General features: G+C 35.2%; 1 protein-coding gene across 1 annotated transcript in view; it reads left to right on the top strand.

Moving 5' to 3' along the window:
* PCLO (piccolo presynaptic cytomatrix protein) overlaps positions 1 to 24,823 on the top strand; it is a 348,414-nt gene that overhangs the window by 278,381 nt on the left and 45,210 nt on the right. The window contains exons 18-23 of the mRNA XM_064656444.1: positions 2,102 to 2,173; positions 4,739 to 4,919; positions 6,114 to 6,308; positions 7,545 to 7,727; positions 17,825 to 17,966; positions 21,241 to 21,308. Coding sequence (XP_064512514.1) covers positions 2,102 to 2,173; positions 4,739 to 4,919; positions 6,114 to 6,308; positions 7,545 to 7,727; positions 17,825 to 17,966; positions 21,241 to 21,308 — 841 coding nt within the window. The remainder of the gene's footprint in view (positions 1 to 2,101; positions 2,174 to 4,738; positions 4,920 to 6,113; positions 6,309 to 7,544; positions 7,728 to 17,824; positions 17,967 to 21,240; positions 21,309 to 24,823) is intronic.

Below are 24,823 nucleotides of genomic sequence, written 5' to 3'. Positions count from 1 at the left end.
ATGCAAAGAAGCTAGCAAAGTAGGGTTGCAGTTACTCGAAAATCTTCTCTATTTTCCCCTTTCTAACAAAAATCCTTCAAACCTTAGAGTTTTGTTTTGTTGAGTTTTTTTTCCCCTTTCCTGGATCTATACATTCTTCTCTCTGTCCTTGCACAGTCATGAAAAAGACAATATGTCCCCTCAAAATAACAACAACTGAGATGGTACATTTCTGAAAAGTATTTCTGTTATCCCTTTTTTAAAGGGTAAAAATACATATACATATACACCTAACAGAAAATTATATTGTACAGGAAGCCAAAAGCATCATGGACCACTGGCTGCTCAGCTCATTTTTTCGGGTTATTTTTCATGTTGCAGTTTCAAGACTGTCTTTGAACAGCAAAGAAAAAAGGTTTTATTCAGTCAAGGAAATAAGCTTTACAAATATTCAGCAAGGAATGTTCAAAAAATAGTCTTTTTCTCTACTTTTTCTTTTGTTTTTGCAGGATATTTTTTTAAAAGAATTCTTAAGAATATTGCCTAATTATGTAAGAATAGAACAGAGAAAGACTACAGAATTGCTCTCAAATATTTTTTTTTAAATCTTAGCTTTCAAGTCATGTTGCTGCCTGCTTAAAGAGTACATTGTTGATGCTAAAAGTAGTACAATTCCCTTTTGTTTCGTTTTTCCAAGATATGCTGATTTAAATTTGTCTTTCTAAGACATTGTCTTTGCATAGTTGATCATTTTTCTAAAGTTAGCTGGGACCAGAAGATATTCTGAATACCTAATAATGATATGAAATTATCATTTAAAGACAATTTCAACTTATTAGGAACTGTTTTAATCTGTGTTGCGTTAAACCGAGGCGCAGTGGAGATCAATGAATAGAACATGGTGCTAATAACAATAAGGTTGTGGATTTGATGCCCATACAGGCCATTCACTTATGAGTTGGGCTCAATGATCCTTGTAGGTCGATTCCAACTCAGAATATTCTGTGATTCTGTAAATAGCACACAGTGCTTTTCTTGCAAGTAAATGTAATAAGTACAATAATTGATATAGCTTATAAGTTTGAGCAGTGACTTGATCCTTTGTTGTCCCTTTGTGCCCAGCAACCAATTAATAGTCAAATAAGTGGTTTTTTTCTGTTGTTTCTGTTAGGATGATGACCCTGACTATCACATAAGATTTCTTCTTCTGACCTCTTTTATTCAAGTATGAGTCCTGTTTTCCTTAGTAATACTTGGCTTCTTCACTTATAACTTCTCTGCCTGACTTTACAGATACCCCATACCCTCAGGATTTTGATTTCTCTCTTTCAAGCCCCAGGAATTTATTACTGTCTCTTCAGCCTTTTGCCCAATCATTCAACATCAGTAATCAATCCTCTCCTTTTACATCCCTAAAGACCCCTGGAAAAACACTCAGGTTGGTCTTTCCAATAAGGTCAACTTCTTTGGTCAACAGTTTCTCTGTCTTTTACTCTTTTGTCACATAAAAAGACTTACTTGTTTCTTACTGTAGCCTGTAGAAGAGTGCTTAACACAGCTCTCATGCCTAACAAGGTCTGCAGGTAAAGGGTTTTGATAGCTGTCATTAATACCTAACAGTACAACTTGTCCTGTGTGCCTGGATCACTTGCAGACTCTCATTGACTACACTGAATTCTGTGAGCATTAAAGCCTTATCTTCACAGATGAGATTATGTAAATGGACTGTTTTAAATAATACATTTGATATTCACTCTCAAAGGCACTTCAGGCAAATGCCTGAGTTCAGACAACTCAGATCTGATGATGAGAAGAAAAGCTGCAGAAACACAAAAATGGGGCTTTAAAAATCAGTTTGACTCTTGTAGTGGACACACATTCTGACTAAAACAGCTTGTGGAAATTCCAGAAATAGGGCCAAGCACAAGCCCATCTGTCTTGATAACAAATAATAGCCCCAAATTATTTTTCTTAGAACAAGGTTGATGAAAGGACAAAAACTGCCTAGCTGTCACTATGAAAAAGGACACAAGGAGGAAATTATGTATAGAAACCATTGCAAAGCCTTGATCTGAAGTTTATGATGGCAATGAGGTTAATTATACTTTGACTTAAATTGCAGCTGAAAAAGAAAACACTGGAAGTGACTGTCTGGGATTATGATAGATTCTCCTCAAATGACTTCCTCGGTGAAGTGAGTATCTTATCTCTTCCTCGCTGCTAGTAATAACTGTAGGCTGTTATTTGGAGACTGTTCTCTTCCAAGGTATGGTACATACGTTAAGTAAAACCTTTTCTTACACCACAGTTTTACTGCTGCCTTCGTAACAAACTGTCATGATGTCTTTTATGACACATGAAAGATGAATTCCCTTTATCTCATTTAATTGGGAACAAGTTAATTTAGGACCTAATAGAATGTTAATTCCCTGAAAATTAAGACTTTCTTTTGAGCCTGATTTAGTAACGATCTTCACAGTGGCTCAATGGGGAGTTCTTGTTATGACTGAAAGATGTCTGCCTCGATTTTAGCATAACATGGGAAGGCTGAGGAGGTATTAGTCTTTGAAAATGGTTAAAGGATTAAATTCTGCCATCAAGTCATATTTTAACACATGCATAAGTATCTGCAAGAGTAAGTAATCAATTCTTGCTGCTCACAGCCTCATTTTTAACATTCTGAAATAGTAGTATCATTACCAAAGTATGACTGAAGACAAAATCTTGTAATTAATAATAAATGGGATGAGTGATCATGGGAAGAAGCATGCTCTCTCTTTAAAAAGCAAATAAACAAACATATGCATATATAGAGCAAAATTACCAGCAATAACTATGATGTAAAAAAAAAAATTAAAAATGTTATTACAAATAAGGATTATAATTAGAAATAGAAGCACAGGAAAATTGATTGCTCATACAGAGTTACTCAGAGTATCTGTGCTCATTCTGCATTTGAATTTTGAAAAAAAAAAGTCAGTTCAGCTCCAGTTCCCCTTTGTGCAACTACCAAACTGAGCAATCAGTGTCACTATTTGAACAATTACTAAAATAAATGTGGAGGAAGCTGCTACATGATTACTTATTTCCTGCATACTATGTCCATATTTTTGTTGAGTTCAGCATGTTTGTCCAAATGCAGGGCTTTACTGAATATTTACTTCATTGTTATTTATGACATTTGGAAAAGGAATGCTCTAACAACTGATTCTACAGGAAGATTTAAACCTTTTCCTTCAAATTTTTTCAACCTCTAGAACTATTTTATTTATTAATTATGAAAGAAGTTCTTCAGGGAAAAAAAGGTACAGAAAACACTATCCAGTGTATTTCAGCACCAGGATGTCCAGAGGAATCCTGCACCATAACATTGGATATGGGATATCCAAGTTGTGCCCTAAAGATTTGCTTGAGTAGGACCAGGACCATGGGACATGCATGCCCCAGAAGACAAGTGGCACATTGTGGCCCACATCCATGGAATGTGAAACCTCTTCTCTAACAAAGCAGAGCCCCCAGCCTACACTGCCTCTTGGGAGCAATTATCAACTATGCTGTCTTCTAAGTCATTCCCAAAGCTATGACAAAACACCACAAAAGGGAACATGCTAAATAGTTAATCTGTTCAGATTAATTATAGATCTAACCAGAAGGACCAAGCCAGGTCATAGAAAACCTATGAAGCGGAAAGAAAAAAGGGAAAAAAAAAGGTTTTGACCTAGAAACAATCAGTTGTGAAGAGATTTCCTCATGTCAGGGTCTTGTAATAAAGTGATGTAATTGTACACTTTATTTGTCTAGCAGTTTTAAAACTTCCCTACCTAACATTAGTTTTAACCCCCTCGCTTTAGAGCCAAATGCAAGGCTATTTTTGACCTTTCCTTCATTCAAAACTATGATAAGTTTTAGTTCTTTACATCCTTTTGTCCTCCCAACTGCAAGTCTATTAAGGGAGGCACAATCCTTATTGGTCTCAATGCTGGGGGGTTTTACCTCTTTTCTTTTTTTTTAAATTTCACAGAACTTCTGCTAGAAATGCAGGTTGCCTAGAGCAAATTTCAGCTACAAAGGCTGGGTTTTTTTAGCCAGGTCGCTTGTTTCATTTCAATATTGCCATTGCAACTCCTTTCTTCTTTTTGCCCAGTGAAGTTTTGAGGCCTAAATGGTCTATTGAATTCTATATTTTTTAGTGAAGTGCAAAGATATCCCTATTTTATTTTTTGTTACTAATTCTACATGTGTGGATTTTTTCAAGACTCAAGAGGTTTGAGTCTCATATTATTGAAGACCTTATTAAAAACAAATATAGAACTATTTACTCCTTTACTAACACTGCGAAAAGATTGATTGATTTTTCTATTAGAATATGTCTATACAGAGGCAGAATGACTGGATGTCTTTTTAGTCTAGCTGTCAATCTAGTGCTCAGAAGCTACCCTTTAAACTGTCTGGCCATCTTGGTATGGAGCTGTCATAGTCCAAGGACTGAGCTCACAACCCTTCCTGAGGTCCTGTTGTGAAGACATATTAGTTCAGATACATCAATATACTACCAATGTGGGTTTGGGGTCACAGGTGGCTTATATGAGGTGAGGTGAAAGCATGCCCAGGAGTCCTGAACCTGACAGCATACAGCCTTATGCCCCTAGCTCTTGTGTTTGATTGCAACTTCTGGTAACATAACTCTAGTCTCTTCTGCTGTGTGCAATCATTAATAGATCAGATACAGGCCATATATTATACTTTTATTTATTTGTAGGTGTTGATTGAGTTATCCAGTGTTTCTCAGCTTGACAACACTCCCCGGTGGTATCCTCTTAAAGAACAGAGTGAAAACATTGATCATGGGAAGTCTCATTCTGGACAGAGTAGCCAGCAATCTCCAAAACCATCTGTCATCAAGAGCAGAAGTCATGGAATCTTCCCGGACCCCTCCAAGGGTAGGAATGACTTGGTGCACCTGATATGAAATATTTTCCCAGATGATGGGAAAACCTTTGATATGTGTAAGTTCTAACAGAAAAATAAAGGTACTGCTACGAAATTTGTATATATTTTTATTAAAAATGCATTATCTCTGTGATTAATTAATTGGGGATAAGGCTTAATTTGTCTCTATCTCTGCCAGCCAGATTACTGAGTAACTGTGTTCTTAAAACAGCAGCTTACAGACTATGTTCTTTGCACACATACTATAGATTCTGTGCCCTTTTCATTTTTCTGGTAGCCTCGGCCAAATTCAATACATATTTAGCTTTCTATTTTTCATGTTCCTTAAAAATTCTATGGCGTTTTATGTCTGAAAATGCTACCTTAATATTTCATAAACAAAAATTATACTGTAATAATGCATATGCATTTCCAGTCAATGATAATGGGCTGTAGCATATCTCAATTGTATTAGAAATCAGCAGAGCTGATATAGTAGAAATATACTAGTGCTTTAAAAAGCAGAATTGATCTCAGTGTCTCCTGCTCCAAGAAATTCATCGCTAATTTTTTTTTATACTAAGTGGTCAGTAGACAGTTAGTCTCTTAAAACGCATTATATGTCAAATCAAAGTAAAAGCATTCCAAATAGAATCCAGGTAAGACCCTCAGAGTGATAGGACTCTGTTCCATCTCCTCTCTATTTCTCTGTGTAGTGTTCTGCTGGGGATTGGTGGTTATATAAGATCTATACCTAAATTAGAGGTAAGTATAAGATCTTTTGTAAGTTAGGCTGTGATTTTGACCAGGGCATAATTCAGAATAAAGTGGCTTACATTCTCTGAGCATTTGGTACTGGTGTAGGTTGTGCTAGTTAATCCCTACATACTAGAGAATTAGAAAGTGGAAAACACTACCCCATCATTCCACCAGCGTGAACCAACACAGGAGGCCTAATTCACAGATGATAGAAACCCAATACTAAATAAATTATTCTCTGGGCTAGGTAACAGTGAGGAAGCAGACAATGATGCTTCTTAAGAGTTTACTAATCATGATATATCCTGATACTTTAAATGGAATGGCACAGCTTAATCTGTATTCCTTGTTCAGGAATTCAGCTAGAAAGACCAGTCGAGAGAAGGAAAATCAAATTGTTTGTTTTTAATAAATGCAAGAGTTGTGCTTCTTCATTTTCCTGGTAGACATGCAGGTGCCCACCATTGAGAAATCCCACAGCAGCCCAGGGAGCTCCAAATCTTCCTCTGAAGGACATCTCCGCTCTCACGGTCCATCTCGCAGCCAAAGCAAAACCAGCGTCACTCAAACTCACCTTGAAGACGCTGGGGCAGCCATCGCCGCTGCCGAAGCAGCTGTCCAGCAGCTCCGCCTTCAACCAAGTAAAAGACGCAAATAAATTCCTCAGCATGGCAGCTTAATGTTCATCTGTTGCCTTTTTCCCTGCTGTCCTTCTCTTTTTGGCTGTTTTTGTTTTTTTTTTCTGTTCTTGGCACACTGTGCTCACTCTGTTCAATGTCTTTCTTCGTGTGCCTGTGTGTGAATACATATAATTACAATATACTCTTGTATTTAGAAGTCTTTTATTTATTTATTTATTTTAATTTATATAGACTGCAGTGAAACTGGCTGTTTCTCCATCAGTCACTTCACTCATGGTCCATGATGTTCCATGGTTGTTCACGACTCACAGAGAAGTCCATTGTGTTTTGATGTCACTAAATAACTACCAATGAAATAATCAAAATCTGCAGAGATGCGGCTGCCAGCTCTTTAAATTGCACACAAGTACTGAGACCACATTAATAACAGGATTTATCTCTAAGTAGTAATCAGGAAGGACAATACTATATACACAAAAGAAGATTTGAAGTTAAAGAAAATTTTTTTTCTAACTACGTGGCTGAGATATCTATTTTTGAAACATGACTGTAAATATCTATTTTTTTTTTTGAAAGGAAATATAAGTCAACCTTCTTAATATCTCAGAGAAGATCATGTTAGTGATGAGCAGAAAAGAAACAGAACAAAAACATTAAACACATTAAGTGCAAAAACATTAAACACACAAAGCCTTTAGCACCAGATTTCAACAATGTTGTCAACTTAGGAAAGTCAAAGGGAGTTGAGAGCTAGGTCAGGTGTCACAGTTCAATTTTTCTAGTAATTTTTGTGCCATGAATTGATTAAGGGTCAAGATAGATTTCATCTGCAACTTCAAATAGGTTAATAAATTAAAACTATTCCATTCAAAAGAATTACTCTCCAAACTTCAGACCAGCATCTGATTGCTAGTTGAGGGTTTAGTTGATGGCAAATTAAGTCTCTCTGACTGTGGAGTCATTGTGTTTGTCTTCAGGATTTGTTGATATGCCATAAATTTACCATGGTATAATGCAAAACTGGGGGGAAATTATTTCCCTTGTCTTCACCATCATTAATAAAGAAACAGCCAGTTTTAATACTCTTTAATGCTGTGCATGTGGTGTCTCTTTGGTGTTTGAAAACACTACTTACTTAAATACAGAAAAAACACTTCTGTTTGCATGAATAACATTTAAGCTGGTTCCATCTGAGGATACATACTCTGGGTTTCCATTTCACCCACACTGCCACAGCAGCACATAAAAGCGGTCAGTCTAATCATGCCAGGAAGCAGCACAGACACAGCATAGCAGGAGTCCTCCCTATTCAAAGAACTCAGTCTGACAATCTGCCTCCACCAGCCAATGACAACAAAGACCAAAGCCAACTAGCCCTCAGGAAAGTGATGTCTGATGGACCACTCAAGCCTGAAGGAGGTGAGCAGAAAGACATGGTTAAGAAACCAACTACATCCCAAATCCTTCTTGCCATGTCAACTAATTCATTGCGATATTTAAATATTTATTTTACCCCTCCATTAAGTGCTGTAAATGTTAACATGAATCAAGAACTCTGCTTGATTTGTCCACCTACCAGCGCATAAATCCATAATGAGAAACTGTGCTAAGAAGCATTATGAAACAACAAATGTGTGCACTTCCATTCCACTGGAGTACTTAGACTTCTGTTGAAAAATAGTATAGCTTTGCTCATGTTGTTGCCTAATAAAAAGCATGCATCCTAGTTGGTCTGCTTAAGCATGATTGGACATTTCTTGTACTGTGACAAAAAAACCCAATTGCACATTTTTGTTTCTGCAATTGTAATTGAGACATTAACAATTTCCTTTTCCTCTTCCAACATAGTTATTATGTCAACAGTCATTAGCATAGATAAATTTTCAAACCACCAGTGGAAAGGAAAGGAGTTTTGATCCATGTATAGCTCAGTCTCTTGATAGTTTTCCTATCAGCATCTTTAAAATTATTTTCTACCTGTAGGCACCTGTAATACCACCTATCAGTAATTTATCCCCTCATCTCAAATAAAGAGCCAGAATCTCAAACAGCTCAAATTGCCACTGTTCTTTTGATTTCTGGAGCATTTTGTTTATTTACATGGAATCTGAGGGATAATCCAAATAAATGTACTGACTGGACGCCCAGATGTTCTGTTGTGTTGTAATGCCTTCCTAAGCTCTCAAGATTCATTGAAGGTTTTTCTGTCACACCGTTGCACACTGTGAACAATACAAGCTGTCTGAGAAGGTTGTAGGAGAGAAAGAGGGAATGATACTTCAAACTATATACCCTGAAGGCAACAAGTCATTACATTACATATTAGAAATATTGTAGAGAATTATGGGCATAAGAGTTCACATTAATATAATTAGTATATAAGGGAGGTTAGAATTACTATTAAGAGATGTGGTACTTTTGTCTTTTTTACTTGTAACATTTATGCACAATGCATGGTCAGCTACACAATATTTGCAAGTCTGGTTTCAAACCTGTGAGAAGTTTTGGCTTCTTCTTATTGTACCAAAATTAGTTTGTCCAAATTTATTCATATGAGATGGGCCAGCAGTTACCATTTTGAGGTTAATGACCCTCATGAGTTCCAGCAGGAATAAAAAGCAAGACGATTTCACTGCAGTTTTGTGGAGTATGAAAGTAAAATGAGAAGAGTCTATGACCTTGAATGGAAAAAGCGCCAAAGATACTCAAACCAGCTTCCAGTTTATGGAGCTCTTTGTGGGATGAAGAGATGATGAAGGAAGGAGGGGTTTCCCCTGCATTTCAAAAATTCTAAAAATTGAGACTATTGTGAACATCATCACTTTGCAAATCCATTCTGAAAGGGATGATGCATGGTTGTGGTACCCACCCCCCTTACAGTCTACTTTACTGGCACCTGGAAAAGAACCCATTAGGAACTGGTTTTATTGACTGGAACAGTCACCTTGGAAAGTCAGTAATTTTTGTCACTATGTCTCAAAGCCCTTTACTAAGGAAGCTATTACAGATAATCCACAAAATTGTTATTATTTTTTTCCACAGCTATTTTACTATGCATTTATCAAAGAACAGCATCTTTTAGAACAAGTACATAAGGGTGATGGAAATGATTCTATGCTGTGAGTGGTCATCTGTCCTTCTCCAGCTAGGAGAATGCTCAGAAAGAGTTTCTTCTTTTAACTTGGTCTCTCAATAGCTTCCTTTTTTTTCCTTTTGAATTGAATTGGCTCCTGAAAATAAGCAAACAAACAAAACAAAACAAGAACCCTCAGTCATTCTCAGAATGTCTTGGAGAAACCTTTCTCTACTTCTGACTCCTAGGACATTTTCTATTGGATGCATTTTGTCAGTTATTAATTGTGTGTCTGTTGAGAAGCAAAAAGGAAATCATAAACAAAACCAGCACCTGTGGTATACTTAACGTATTTTGTGAATGCAAAGGACTTGAATCAGTTTAAGTATATTGAACTGAACTGTTTCTGTATTCATTTTAAGCAGTAAAAAAGTGTATTTTAATCAATCTGTTTTAAAATTAAGGTGAAGATGCAACAAAAAAAATTGGGTTTTGTTCAGAACCTTTGTAAAATCCAATATTCAACTAACGCATTCAATTAAAAATAAACTCTGAAGTATAATTTTCTTGTTGCCTGTGGGAGATAAGAGTGTGATCTGCAGAGAAACCAATTGCATATTACACATTCCCATCACATCCCTCAGAGAGGAACAAAAATATTTCAGAGCCAACTCTTTGAAGCCAGAAGTTGCAAGGGACCCAAGTCAGAGGAAGAGAGCAGTGCCTAGGTTTCATTTGATTTGATTTAGGTTTTGTGCAAAATATGAATCATTGCCAATTACATATTCACATAAAATTAAGCACATTCCTTTCATCATAAATCTGTGTATTAGAGTTTATCCACCAGATGAGTCAGTTTTAGAGATAGTGTAAATCAGTCCAACTGTACAGTTTTATAAGGATCTGTGGTATCTACATGGATGTAGCTTAAAGGGTAAAATTTGATGGCCTTGTCATTATTGGAAGAGAAAAAGGTGCCAGTTTTGCCCCAAAAGGAACAATGGTTAACATTAGAATATGCAATGGTTAACAAAACCAACATTATTTTATGACCAAAGAAGAGAATTTCTAGAAATTTATTTTAATTCTTCCTAGGATCTTTGGAAAAGAATAAATTAATATTTAAAGAGTAAATAGCTCAGTAAGTGAATTTAAGCCTGAACATCATTGTAGCCCTATGCATTTTTCTATCCTTTCAAACAGGCACTCATGAAAGAGAAGCTTCAAGTCAATATGCTGTTGCTTGAATATCATATGGTGATGGATGCCATAGGCACTCCTCTTTTATTTGGCTCACCTTAACCCAACCAAACAAGCAAGCAACTTGCCAAGAGAAAAACTCTGCTATGCTCTTGGTCTGAATTAGGTAGCAAATGTTAAAGATCTAGAGAAATTGCCATGTGTTTCAGTTAAAGATACAAACATACCCATTAAATTACCATTTAAGGTAATACAAACATAGTAATTCTACAGCAATTTCTGTCTCCTTTTCAATAATAAGTATGCTTTTTTCAAGCTCAAAACTCTGGGAATTTAAAATCACAACATTTTCTTAAAACTTCTTCTAACCCATGTACCCAGTATTATTTATTTATCTCCCTGAGAATGGGGGGTGGGGGGAGGAGAAGGGGAGGAGCACACCACCACACCATCTCATAGAAAACATTTCATCTTTTACATTACACATCTTCAATCATGACACAAAAGCTTTTCTGTGATACCTAAGAGGAAACTATTTCCAAACAGCTGTATGTCAAGTGGTTTCATTGATAAGGGGGACATCTACTCTCAGAGCTGATACTGTTAGATAGAGCATCTACATTAGCCAAACTGCATCAGCATTTTCAGAATTGTACCCAGTTGAACATATCAGTTTAAACATCTCAAAGAATGCTAGTTTAAAACTCTTTAGGTCCAAATGTAGCACACTTGCTTATAACTGCCTTGGGTCAACAACTTCAACAAAAGTTCACTTAAATGTCAGCATAACAGGTTAAAGGTACACAGCAATGTGATGTGATGTATGCATCAAGATATTGCTAGCACTGTAGAACCCATGATACAGGTCTGAGCTAGCACTGTGTAGTTTCTAGACGCTTAGTTGCAAGAAATTACAATTGACCTTAATTTTCCTTATCACTAAGTTCTATTTCCTGGCTTTAGCAACAATAGAGTGAAAGGAAATTGATTCCTAGGTTCTATAAATCTTTTGAAGTGGATATTATTGTGATCTAAAATACCTGCTCATTTGGGGTCCTTTTTGGTCTATATCTATTTGCACACATTTAATAGGCAATGCCATGTTCTAATTTCCTACATTATTTTAGGATATTTCCTTCACACTTAAATAATTTACTGCCCAAAGCTGTTTAATGACTAGTGTCAGTAATCTCTCAATTTCCAAGTTAAATAGGTCTTCGTATTGATACAAATAATCCATTTCCAAGAATCATTATCAACACAAGAACAGTTTGTCCCCACTCTCTGCAGATACCAATAATCGGAGGCTGTCTTTCGAGCCTTGTTTCAGTTTAATAGCTGGCCCATTTTGCTTTGGCTATTCCTGCTGTTTACTCTTCCACCATTTTAAACTGACATGTAATTTCAGAAAAATTGCTCAGATTCTTCATTTTATAACACTTATTTCAAAAGTCTATTCAATGATGGACTAACCTTACAGAGTTCATGGAGAATTATTTCATCAGAATTGCTTTGCCGAGTAAAGAAATTACTTCACCACAGTTTCAGAAGAGTGCTGTATTTCTGCTACTCAACTCAAACGGTAAATTTCTCTGTAAAGGGTTGTGTTGAAATTTCACAGAATGTCACTGCTCAGTGTGTCATTAAATGAGGATGAGTCCATGGCTTAAAGTCCTGTTCAGTATGAGGGAGAGTTAGGAAAAGAAACTATGTGAACTGATCTGAGGTGTATGTGTTTGATCACTAGTTGTTTGTGCATCTACATTCTGTTGCCAGTTGACAACAGATGCAACAAGCAGTTGCACCTTACAGAGCAATCTAGAGAGCGCCTGCTTTTAGTGCTAGCAAACCCTTCATAAAAAACAGGTAAACTGGCATTCAGGGCAGTTTGAGATTGGAGCACTTGAAGCACAAAGTGACTGAAAGTGAAGAGTAGCCGAAGTTCTGCCAAAAGACACTGTGTATGAGATGCCCAGTCTGCTGGTCAGCAGAAAATTACCCATAGTAAATTGGTGCTTTCCCCTGCTCCCAGGGGCTTGCATCTCTTTGAGAATACTCAGCATGATACTATCAGACTTCTTTGTCACCCAGAGTTTCCCATGAGACTGCCAGTTATAACGAGCAATTTTTTTTCAAGTAGTTAGAGGCAAATTCTGAAAACTTAATCCTGAATACTTGAAGGCATTTTCCCCTCCTTCTGTTTGATTCACAAATAGAATTTTCTTTCCCAATTCATTTTGACAGTGTAATTGTGCTTCTAGACAGTTACCAGAAGAAAGGGAACATCTACAGTTAATTCCCCAGGAGAACGTGCTGGTTGAGTCTGTTCTTCTTTTCTCCATAGGAACTACAGAACTACATAGTCCCATTTTTCAAATTGAAATCTTTAAAAAGAGAAGTCCATTCACTGTAGAATAATGGTTGGAGTGGTGACAGTGCTGGATTGTTTTCATTTTGCTGCTGACTGATTTGACAGTTCATGGCTATAGGTCTCGTGTGAATGATCTATCTTCCTTATGTTAGGTTTTAAAAAACCATCTTCTCTGTTGTAAAAGCAGACTTTTCTGAAAGATTAAATGAGATCATATGTCTTCCATTCTTCCCTTTCTTATTGATTTTAATATGATATTTTCTTTATACTAAGTCATTACTTACGTGCTTTCCTTGGCTATAAAAGTTGAGTTTTAAGCTGGATCCATAAGCCAAAGCATAAGCAAGAGCATATTTTTGCCATAGATGCATTCAACTAATATCATACTACTACTAACAATAATTTTTAAAAAAATAGAAATAAAATGAAGGAGCTAAAAGGTAAGATCAGTACTAGCCTCCATTTTCTTGAATCAGCAACTCTTTTCTAAGAAGTTGTAGGGGAATACATGGTCAAGTATCATTCTGTTGAAGGAAAAGTCTATTATTCTTCTTCCTGCAAACAACACAGAATATCTGTCTAACTATTATATCTTTTTTCTTGGGAAACCCTGATCCTACACCAGGGATAACATTATGATCCACTTTCTTAGAATCTGAAATAATTGCTCTAAGCAGTGGAGAAGTCTTCCAATTTATTTATGCACTATTCACTAGAATGACTTTTGCTCATACCAGAGCCTGTACAGGTGGTAAAACAATATCACTCAGAGGTAGGTTTAACATCACTTCAGTAGCTATTAAATATGACGTGTGTAATCATCAACACCCAATCCAAGTAGGGAACTACCAGGTAAAATAGGATTAGCAGATGAAAATGAAATCAAACTACAACTATAGCTTTTTATAATAGGAAATTTTGTGCACTATTTCAGAGGAAGCAGCTCATATTGAAGTTTTAAATTTTGATTTCTGATTTCTATTCTTTGTAATTCAATGGCTGGTCAGCCCAGACATAATTGAGGTTACATTCCTCAAAAAGTACTAAGCACTTGATAAACTGCATAAAAAGTTTATGGAGAAAGGATTGGAGGGTGTGAAAGGATATCTCCTTTCTCCCAGAGAGAGGCCAAATGAAGATGGGTGATGGCTTTCAGTTAAGCCTAGTCTCTTCCATTTGCTGAGGCCTGAAGAGTCTTTTCTCTAAAAATGGAAAGATTTCAGCATCATATGTAATTGAGAGCAAGACCTTGCATATGAGAACTATTTTAAAAGTTTTCTAAGCTTTTGGAGAGTTTCTAAAAGTTCCTTGGCTTTTTTTGTGTTTTGTTTTTTTTAATAAGTTCCAGGAAAAAAACTGAAAACCACAGGGCAAGAAAGCAGTGAAACGTATCTTTTCTGTACTCTTGATATTTAATATTCAAATTATGGCAATTGCTTTTGCCCAATTCCTTTTCAGATAAACGTTGTAGATTTCAGTAAAGCAAGACTACACCTTGTAGCCTCAGGTACCTCTGTGATACCAGAAGAGAATATCTGATCTTTGAACCTGAGTAAATCCATATGAAGCTGTTCAACTTCCACAGACCAAAGCACCTCCTGACAGAACTTTGAGGTCAAAACCTGAGGGCTAAGGCATTTTCCAGCACAGACAGCTGTAAGCAGAAGGTCTGTAGCTGAGAATTAACCTGCCATAATCTTGTAATTAAAAATAGAATTGAAACTAAATATAATGCAATTGTTATTTGTCTATATATGGATATGAACCCAGTTGACCGAGCAAGGTGGAAATTATTCTGACACTTCCAGGGCTTCACAGACCTTACATAGACTAGTAAGACTAGATGAGTTCCACAGTGAACTCTGAGTTTCTTGTTAAAATTTCGAAGACAACGTTCAAAGAGAAAGTGCAAGACTGCAAGTGAATGTACAGACTAGTCATTTGAACATATGAACATGGAGCCAGTTCTATCTTTCAGCTTAAAGTACAAATATAACCATGGTTATTCTTACTCCCAGGCAAAATATTGCCTGGCAGCAGGCATTGCCACATCTTCAGAACTTTGAAGCTTCCTATATAATCAGCAGAAATTTAGAGGTCTAGACATATCTGTAAAAATACAGACATACAGAAAATGTGGGTGTCTCACAAGTTATGGTAAGTTCTCTCTATCAAGATTCTCAATTTGTCATGAAATCAGCTGTAAATCTATTTGTGGATTTCGTGTCTTGTCACAAACTGGCACTGTAGTTCATTACTTTCATAGAGCAGACAGGTGGGGAAAAAAAACATTAAGGTTTAGAAATTTCAAAATCCAGTCATGAAACTAAATCTAGATCCATTATAACCGTTCATCAAGAGATCTTATGGAAAAAACATCAATGTGGAAAATTTTGTGAATTAGAGAAAACAATAGAGAAACTAAAAATACAGTATACTGAATGCATCATTAGGATACAGCTGTTTCAAAAGAGCTATGTATTGATTACAAATAGATGAAGGAAAACTTCTAAACCATTTATAAGGGCTTAATTCAAGCTTTTCTGGCTTGAACTAAATTCTAGGTTCTTGCTAGTTTTAGAAATCCACGAGTAAAGATACAAGAAATTACTTCAGGCACTAGCTTTTACAGCAAAGTCAATAAAAATAGCTGAGATACAAAACATCCTTTCAAGCCACATATGTTATGATGGAGATATACATGCTACACTAAGCAAATTCATGCCTAAGAAAAGGATGAAGATGCTTTTTTGTGCTGGCACAATAGTGTTTTGGCTTCCATGGGTTTTGCAGATGTGTTGATCTCCCAGTTGTTCTCACCTGTGAGGCATTTGTCATGCCATGGAAAAAAAAACAAAAACAAAACAAAAGCCAAAACCAACCAACCAAACAAACCACAGGAAACCTCAAACAAACAAAAACCCAAACCAAGCCAAACCAAAACAATGTAACCTAAAGAAACCCTCAGAATCCCAAACAACATACATCTGGAGTCATACAGGTCACACAAACAATTGATGTTATGAATTAGTTTGGGACAGGCACGAGAGAGCACCAGTTCAGGATGTTGAATATAGGGCAGCTGGCAATAATGCTCTGTAATGGAGAAGTTGACCTCTGTCCTTGAAATCTTGCTCTTGCCCAACCTTTCCCAATGGCAGTTTGCTGACATATCACCATCATCCTAGGAATTCACTCACAGTACCACCAGCTGGAAGTGATAGAGCATTCCCTGCACACTGAGCTGGCTGTCTTTGCTGGAAAAAACATAGGTACCTTTCTCTCCAGGCAAAATACTGAGAGTATCTGTTAATAACAGATGATTTAAAAATTTATTAATTTGTATTAACTTCCAAGAAGGCAGCCTATGATCGATGTATAAAATCATGAAAGAGAGCTAAGGAATAATTTTATCTGAAAACAATGTAGACAGATTCCTCTTGTGGCTGTAGGCAACACTGAAATAAAGGAGACTAATAGAGTTTAAAAGATAAAAATGTTACATGACAGGTTCGTTTAGCAGTGAAGAATCACTGTGCAGAATAAGAGGTCTGTCTTAACTCAAAGTTTGGCCCAAGGATTGGTGATATAAGAATTACTTCATTCATTGCATCTAATTCCAATTACTCACCTGTTTTTATATTACATTTGAGGAGTTACACACAGCTCCTCGGTCCCACATCAGGCAGAATGTAGAAGTCTTCACCAAAAGTATTATTCAGTCAGTCAGGCATAAATAATATTGGTCGCCAGTTTGAAGCAAGACACTGTTGGGGCTCTGGCTCTTATTAAATTTCAGGTTAGATACTTGAGTAATTTCTTGTTTAAAGAAGAATCTCTTTTAAGTGCTTGTATAAGAGTTTACAGTTCACCAAAATAACATAAAATCTCCTTAATTCTTCATAGAAAAATACCGTTACAAAAAAAGTGTTTTCTATCTTCAGTATATATGTTCAGTCAGTTAAAATAGATGAAATATTAAAGTAATAGATATGATAAAACATATTTAACAAAAAAATAAAAAAATCTGCATTAATATTCCCAGACAACTGTGTTATTCAATATGAGAATAGCTACTCTATTGTTCCTGTATTAATTATTTTGTGCAATGTCACTGTGTCCTTTTTTGTTTATATTTCTCAACTTGCTAAATGCCAAATACTGGAAGATTTGTTCATGTAGTGCAGTAATATCCAAAACACAAAATAAGGCAATCTGAAGTAAATCTAACATATGCTATACTAACACCAAATGGTCTTAAATTAGATTAAGGCATCTCCTGTCAAAATATGTGCATTAAAATTCTAGGCATGTAGTGAGATCCAGATGGGTAGGAGCAGTTGAGAAATATAATGCAGTAGCTCTGTTATGTCTATAGAGGGATGGAGGCCTTCATACAGTCTCTGTGACTATAGATTGTGTACTTATATATCCTTTCAGACTCCTCGCCTTCTCAAAATCACCAAATGCGAAGAACATTTCACGAGGAATGTGAGGAAGGCCCACTGGGACTTTCATTTTTACAAGATTATAATAAACAAGATTTCAGATGAATAACTGATTTTCTGTAACTTTAGTCAGAAAAGCAGTGTTAATCAATCTGTCCCATTTTTTTTTCCCTTCAGGCTGTTGATTTGAGCAATTAAAATGACTGGACAAAAAATATGGTGGTATACTATTTGGTTTACAACACCTTATTCTATGTGGATATAAACATTATCTGCAAAAGATGATAAAGCAATACTTGAATGTAAAATATGAAAGTGAAACTGTTTGAAGCATGTGATTTTGATAAACTACATTTTTTCTTAATGTCAGTGGTACTGATGTCTCACAAGTTTTTTAGTAACCCACTGTTCCTGCCCTGTACAGCAAGGTCTACTAATCACCGACCTGCAGAAAGTTCTGTCTCCACTGGCTCATCAGCCAGCAGTTTTGGCAGTGGATACAGCATGGATAGCGAAGGCAGCAGCAGTGCCACAGGAGAGAATAATCTATTTCCCATCCCGAGAATGTAAGGCTTTTCATTTAATATACTGTATCCTCCATGCACAATTTATAGTCCTTTCACTTACCAGTCATCTTCTTGCATAGTTTCCTCTGCAGACTTGTGTGATGCAGTAGAATAGCACCTAACTGGGGAGAATTTCTCTGAGTACATAGTTTTATTCTGCTTTGTTGAGCACTGAGTTGTTAATAATGAACCAAACCTGAGCCTCAACCTCGTGATTTTTTTCTCCTGTCACACAGGAAAGGTGTTAGTCTACGCCTTTGATGAAAGTACGTAGTGTTGCCCTTGGCTCATGTTTTAGTAGTACAATTTTTCTTGGCCTGAGAACGCTTAGTTTAAGTTTTCAGATTTTTCTCCTATAGAGAAGTGTTATTAATGCAAATGGAATCTATGTTGTGGATATACCCCTAATTTTTCCAAGTTTTTAAGATCTTGAGTAGAATTTTCAGTTGTTGTTTGCAAAAAAGCTTTTTGGTACAGAGTCCCTCTAGGAATTATCAAGCTACTATCAAGTGTAATGATCCTAAAAAATGATTTAGTTTTCAAAACATTTTATCCAGTTAAGCACTCTACAGAGAAAAGTTTTGCCAGGATTTTTTCCCCTCTACTCTGTCAGCATGTGCCTTCATTTGGCAATTTCATTTATATTCCCTTATAGGACAAAGTAACTTTTCCTGATAAACCTTTAATTCTGGCCTGAAAAAATTTATAGATTGACTGCTTTCAAAGTATTAGTTGGTAGTCATTGCTCAATCACTGTCTGCAATAGCTGTTCAATGTTTTTCTCTGGACCACAAGTTTTTTGCTTTTCCCTTGAAGTCCTGAACTATTAGTCATAAAAGATAGAGGCTTCCTAGAAAAACTTGAATGAAGTAAAAATCCTTCTCCAGAACTGTGATGTATCTGAGAATTTATCATTTTCTAAAATAAAGCCCAATAGGATTTGTCTACAGTTTGTTAGTAGCTAAAAGAAAAATAGAGATAAATCTAATATTTCAATCTCATCTTCAGAATTTAAGAGGATGATGTGAGCTCAGGTTGTAGGATACTAGTTTCTTGATCCTCCTTGAACTTTTCCCTCACAAAAAAGAGTTGTACTTCCCAGTGGCAAAAAAGATGTTTTTTGGCAACTTTGGCAGCAAAAGAAAAATATGGTGCCCCCATTCCTAGTGAGAAAAGCAAAGATGCATGAAATCTTTGTTCACAGAAACACAAGATGGAGCTCTCAATAGAAATTTTCGGTTCACATATGCTACATTTGAGTCCAAATAGTATCATTTACTGTGTATTGCCTAATAATGTGACAGTACCTACAGTTACTTGGTATTTGGCTGACAGATTCACTGCTCTCTTAAGCCTGAAATCAGCCCCACTTCTACTGAAAAGCAGGAGTAAGTCTCCACAGCTTCAGCATTTCTCTTATAGCAATTTGTTCTCATGAATTAAACAAAATATATCCAGGCCTCTTATTTTCTGTTAAGACTGGACTATTTTTTTCTTTATTATGACATTGTAAATTAAATTATTTTTATGCTGATATTAGAGACTTTAACAGTTACACAGGAAATTTATACAGACAAAACACGCTTTGTTTTTCCTGTTAGTCTGCAGGGCTTTACAGCAATGTAATGAAAATGAATAACAAAATTACTGTTTACTGTTAGATTATTCCTGGAAAGAATGTTTAGTGCAGATAACTGTTTCTATTTTGAATTCTGTATAAAAATTCTTATTTACCTGCATATATGTATGATTGATATTCTAGTTAACATTTGCATTCACACTGGCTTGATAATAACTTCAGGGACTCTGACCTTGTACACTAATTCAGCATATCCACAAGAACACAGCTCACAGTTTGGATGTAAAGTGTTAAGCAGGTTAAATGCTTTTAAGTATCTTGGTATTTAAAAACCTCTTTGGTTATTGTCTTCCTGCTTAGACTAAGTTTTTGATTTATCAATAGAAAACGTGTTGGATATGCTACGTTTTAAACTCTTTACTTTAGTCCAAATGCTTTTAGACATAGGAACAATTAGTCTTGAAGCAAAATAAAATAATTAAATACTGACAGCATGGGAATTGTTTGATGAGGTGACTAATTAGTATACTTGCCAATATTAAGTAGCTATAACTATCAAGGGAAATTATATACAGTTACACAGAGCTGAATATATCTTGTAAAGTCTTTCTACTTTGGAATTTTTTTTAAATACTCCTTTATTATTCATTTGTAATATTCCTGAAAGTTACACGTTACCTTCTCTGATAAAGACCAGATTCTCTATGGTCTTTATAGCAGTACAATGTCTATAAAATTATATTCATTTTGAATGCAAAGGTGAAAAGCAACAGAATAAAGTATAAGGAGTGTAACCCTTGGGACAAATAATTCTTATATCATATCTGTGATATGATTTATGAAGCATTACCTGCAGAAGAAGAAAATAATATCTTTCAGTTAAAATTGAATATAAAAATCACTTTAAAAAATGTAATTTTGTACCAATTTGTAGTTCACTCTGAGTTTGGACAGCTTCCATTGCTGAGACCTGAATCTGGCTCATTGGTAGCAAAGACCAGTGCTGACCCTTTAACCCCAAAGGAATCACATGCGTCTGAAGATAATGCCTTATATTCTCTATCACATCATTTCAGAGTCTTAAGGGAGAAAGGAAACCAGAAGCACAAATGTCTGATAGTAGCAGACATCTTTGAGAGCGATTGTAATCATGCCTTAGAGCTCGCAACAAGTATATTTAGATAACTTATGTTTTGTCTAACTTTCATTGCCTAAAAATAGGCATCAAGAGTGTAACACAGGCTCTTTGTACACACAGTGCAGGAAAATAGGGACCTCCAGAGCATGATTTGTTCCATTCACTTTTAAGATTAATATAAGTCTTCAGAACAGAACTCTTTCTTATGCTAAATCTAAAACGTAAATTAAACAATCATTAAAAAAAGACAATGACCACAAGTATGCCTTACCTTTAAAGTAATGGTATTGTAGTTGCCTTCTAAAGAGAAAAAAAAAATATTCTTAAGTGATTGATCCAAATAGCAACAACAACAAAAAAAATCTACCATTTTATTTTCTTGTAATTATATATATATATATATATATATACAGACTTTTTTTCCTTTTTATTTTTAGAAATACCTGTGATGTTTGTCTTTTTGTAAAGAACCAAGCCTCATTGACTTGGGTGTATCATTTCCTTAGTTCTCATCTCTTTACAGTCTTATTGACAACAACCACCATATCTTTTAACAGAGGGAAGATGAGCCAGAACGGACAAGAACCAGTAAAGCAGTCGGGAGTAGGATTATCCGATTCAGAAGGTAAAAAGAAATACAAACAGCACTACAGTGATATCCCATATTTGTAGAACTGATATGTGTTTGTCTTTTACTTGTTATGCTATGAAAAATTAGTCTATGCTCTCTTTGTATTGTGGATTAAGATCCTAACCTTCATTTGTTCTAAGGGCTCGTTACACATAGCATCAGTGTAATGAGTCTTCAGTTTAAATGAGAACAGTGTCTTACCTGTTTTTTTAAGTAATTCAGTAGCTAGATTACAATGAATAATGTCTGTCTTTTGATGTCTATTGCTTTTCACGGTGTTCAAATAAAAAATACAGAGTATGGAGCTGACTCAGTGCTCATTGAATTCAAAGAAAATACCCAATGGCTGTCAGACTCTATTTTTATAACATTTCAGAATGTTTACTTAATAACACAATTATTATTATTATTATTAGTGTTTACATAAAACTTTAAGTTTAAACAAAAATATTGGCTGAACAGCAGGCTTGACTGCTGCACTTAATATAGACGCATTATAATGAAACCCTTATTGGATTGTGAAATCCTCAGTGATTTTTTTTGGTATGAATGTGGTAGTGACAAAGAAGGAGACACTGTAATATTGGAGCTGGAAAGAGCCTGACAGAATGACTTTCAAAGCTTCATGAGCAATGTAATTATGTCTTTAATGTGTAATAATGGACAACCACATGAAAATTGAGTGTTTTTTTCTGAAGGACTTGTAAGGAAAATTCCATTTTCCTTTGTATATAAGGTATATTTTTTCAAGTGTATATTTCTGTTGACCTCAAATATAAAATTTAATTATCATGACCTTCATTTTATTGTTAAGACTTTTAAATGCATTTCAATGCAGCTTTGAGGTATTAATTAATAGATTGAAATTCATACATAAAATTGGTAAATTGATCTTAAATTCAGTCATTAAAAAAATCAAATTTTTCAGGTTTCTACAATCTGTATACATGGGGAAATAATTGCTCTTGCTATATTTGAGGTAAAAGTAGTCTAATAATTCCACAGAGTTGAAGAAACTAAATTAATAATTGAAGGTAGAACTGTAAAACTGTCTTTTCCAAAGCAAGAATTCTTAACTGTGTATATACATTCTACTAAATGTTTCCATTCATAATACTCATCATGTAAAAATCAAAATTAATCTGCTTCTCAAACTTCAATTTCTCAATAGTATTTTTAAGTATTTGAAAATCAATCTATTTTTAAAGAGAGAAACTGTGAAGTGAAAACGGGAAATCAAATATATTCCATTTTTACTTTGTCATGATAAATTTTATATTGAATGATAATTGTAAAAAAAATACCTTTTCATCTTTTTGTTTATCATAAGTTACCCCTTTGGTAAGGTCTTGGATCTAAATTTCAGAGCCTATGAACACAAAATATTTTTGTTTCTTATTTGTATCATTAAATAAACCCCAAATCAATCAAACAAACAAACAAAAACAACCCCCACCTTTTTAAACATTCTGAAAGATGTGTATGTAGCATTTGGTCACTAAAATTACTTTTCCAGTCACAGTTATGTTTCTGCTTGTCTTCAAAATCTGCGAATAACTCAAGAGCTGCAATACCCTAATTTTCACTTATGATGCAATTCACCTCTCCTATCTTGAGGACTCTAAGCACTACAACTCCAAGTATGATAACATGAGTAGTTCTTGCTAAGTGCTGTTTCTCAACATTGAGAGAAGCTGGTGCATGCAGCCTGGTTTTTGGTGTCTGATTTCTAGTTGACTAAGACAGGAGAGATCAATCTCAAAGGATAAATTCAACTAAAAGCTGGAAAACAATTCAAGGGTATTTCAGTTTCAGCATGTAAACATAATTACCTTGAGGGGAGGCAGTTCAGAACTTAGAGGAACTCAAGATTAACTGAGTATTACTTCAGTATTGCAAAATTATTGTGGTATTCTTTTCATGGATGAATGAAAAATCTTAGAGATCAAATTATACCTTTTCTGTAGTTCAGTTATCTGTGTTATGGACCAGAGGAGCTCTGCAATTAATTGGAAGCAAATGTTTATCCCCATTTTTCATTAATTTGTAGAGAGCTCCCATAGCTGACATTTGTATTTTCATTTGCAAATAATGATTTAGTGTTATATTTAAAAGCTTTTAATACTGACAATATTTTTTTACATTTTCAAATACTCTTAGTGCATAACTTCTGTAAATAGTAGCCTGTGGGTTAGTCTCTTTAAAATGGGGCAGAATAAATTTATTTGCTTAAACATACGGATCTGCTGCTACTTTAAATGTTTTAGTCATCCAAGTCATTCACATAGGCCTGACAAAAATGGCAGGGGACTTACAGGATCTTTAGGACCAGTAGCTGGAGGCAAAGTGAGGTAGGACCATGACAATGAGAACTGGTTTCTAGACAGCTGAATCAAAACTGTAGCAACAGGGGTTGGGTTCATCTCACTGGATATGACACCAAAATTTAGGCATGTATATAAGTGGAGTCACCGGGGAAAAATATGCTCCTTTTGTAATTGTTTGCCTACTTGAGAAATGTGTTAATGTTTTGTTGGAGTAGTTTTTGTGCTATTAAGATGTATTAGTATAGTTAAAAGTAAATATTGGAAAACAGTATCATTTACACACTATTTACACAACCAAATGGTCAATATAAAAAACTGTGAGTATTGATATGATAGTCTTTGTTTCTCTGAACATATCATCTTGTTATATTCTGTATTTTTGTACTACTTAATAATATAAAAATAACTCAGAGTTTTGTTCTTGGACACTGTATTAGTTATTTTTATGATATGCATTGTTGCATGCTATCTTACTCTGGGCATTATGCTCTGAGCAGATGAAATACTTGATCTTCTTAAGCTTCAGTTAATCTTATTATACGTATTGTGATCTTCATTGAGTTATGCAAGCCAATTTCTGTATTTGTTTCAGAAAGTGCAGTATACTTTGTTTAAAGATTTCTTATGACATGCTATGGAGTATTGCAGACGTTACAGACAAAAACCCCAATTGCATCCATGTAAGGATTGAAACTAACAATTAAAAGCACATGATTAATATCTTGATTCAGTTGTAGATCATGATTGGTCTATCTACCCTATGACATTATTCAGCCAATAGATCCCAGACGGTATTTTCCACCTACCAACTATTTATATAATTAAAAAATAAATGGGGAAAATTATTCTCGTGTATTTCAAAAGTGTGACCTTGCTAGGTAATCCCAACATGCCATTATTTGTAGTAGAAGAGACATATATAGATGTGAATAGCATTGTAATTGACATTTTGGATCTTCTACTTTTGAAGATTCTATATGCATGCGAAATATTGTTCCTCTAGAATTGTAAGCGCTGAAGTTCATCTCAAGAAAAGACTCTTCTAGGAGTATTTCAGGGGGATTTTTGAGTGAATGAGTAATCACAGTGCTTTTGTCATCCTCTGTGCTTGGCTTCATTTCTTCAGTCAGAAAATTGTAATCTTTATATAAGAACAGAGTGGTTGCCCACCCACATCTTCCA

Source organism: Pseudopipra pipra, chromosome 5, assembly GCF_036250125.1.
Source record: "Pseudopipra pipra isolate bDixPip1 chromosome 5, bDixPip1.hap1, whole genome shotgun sequence".
NCBI classification, from domain to species: domain Eukaryota; kingdom Metazoa; phylum Chordata; class Aves; order Passeriformes; family Pipridae; genus Pseudopipra; species Pseudopipra pipra.
This window is presented reverse-complemented; position numbering and strand designations above follow the sequence as displayed.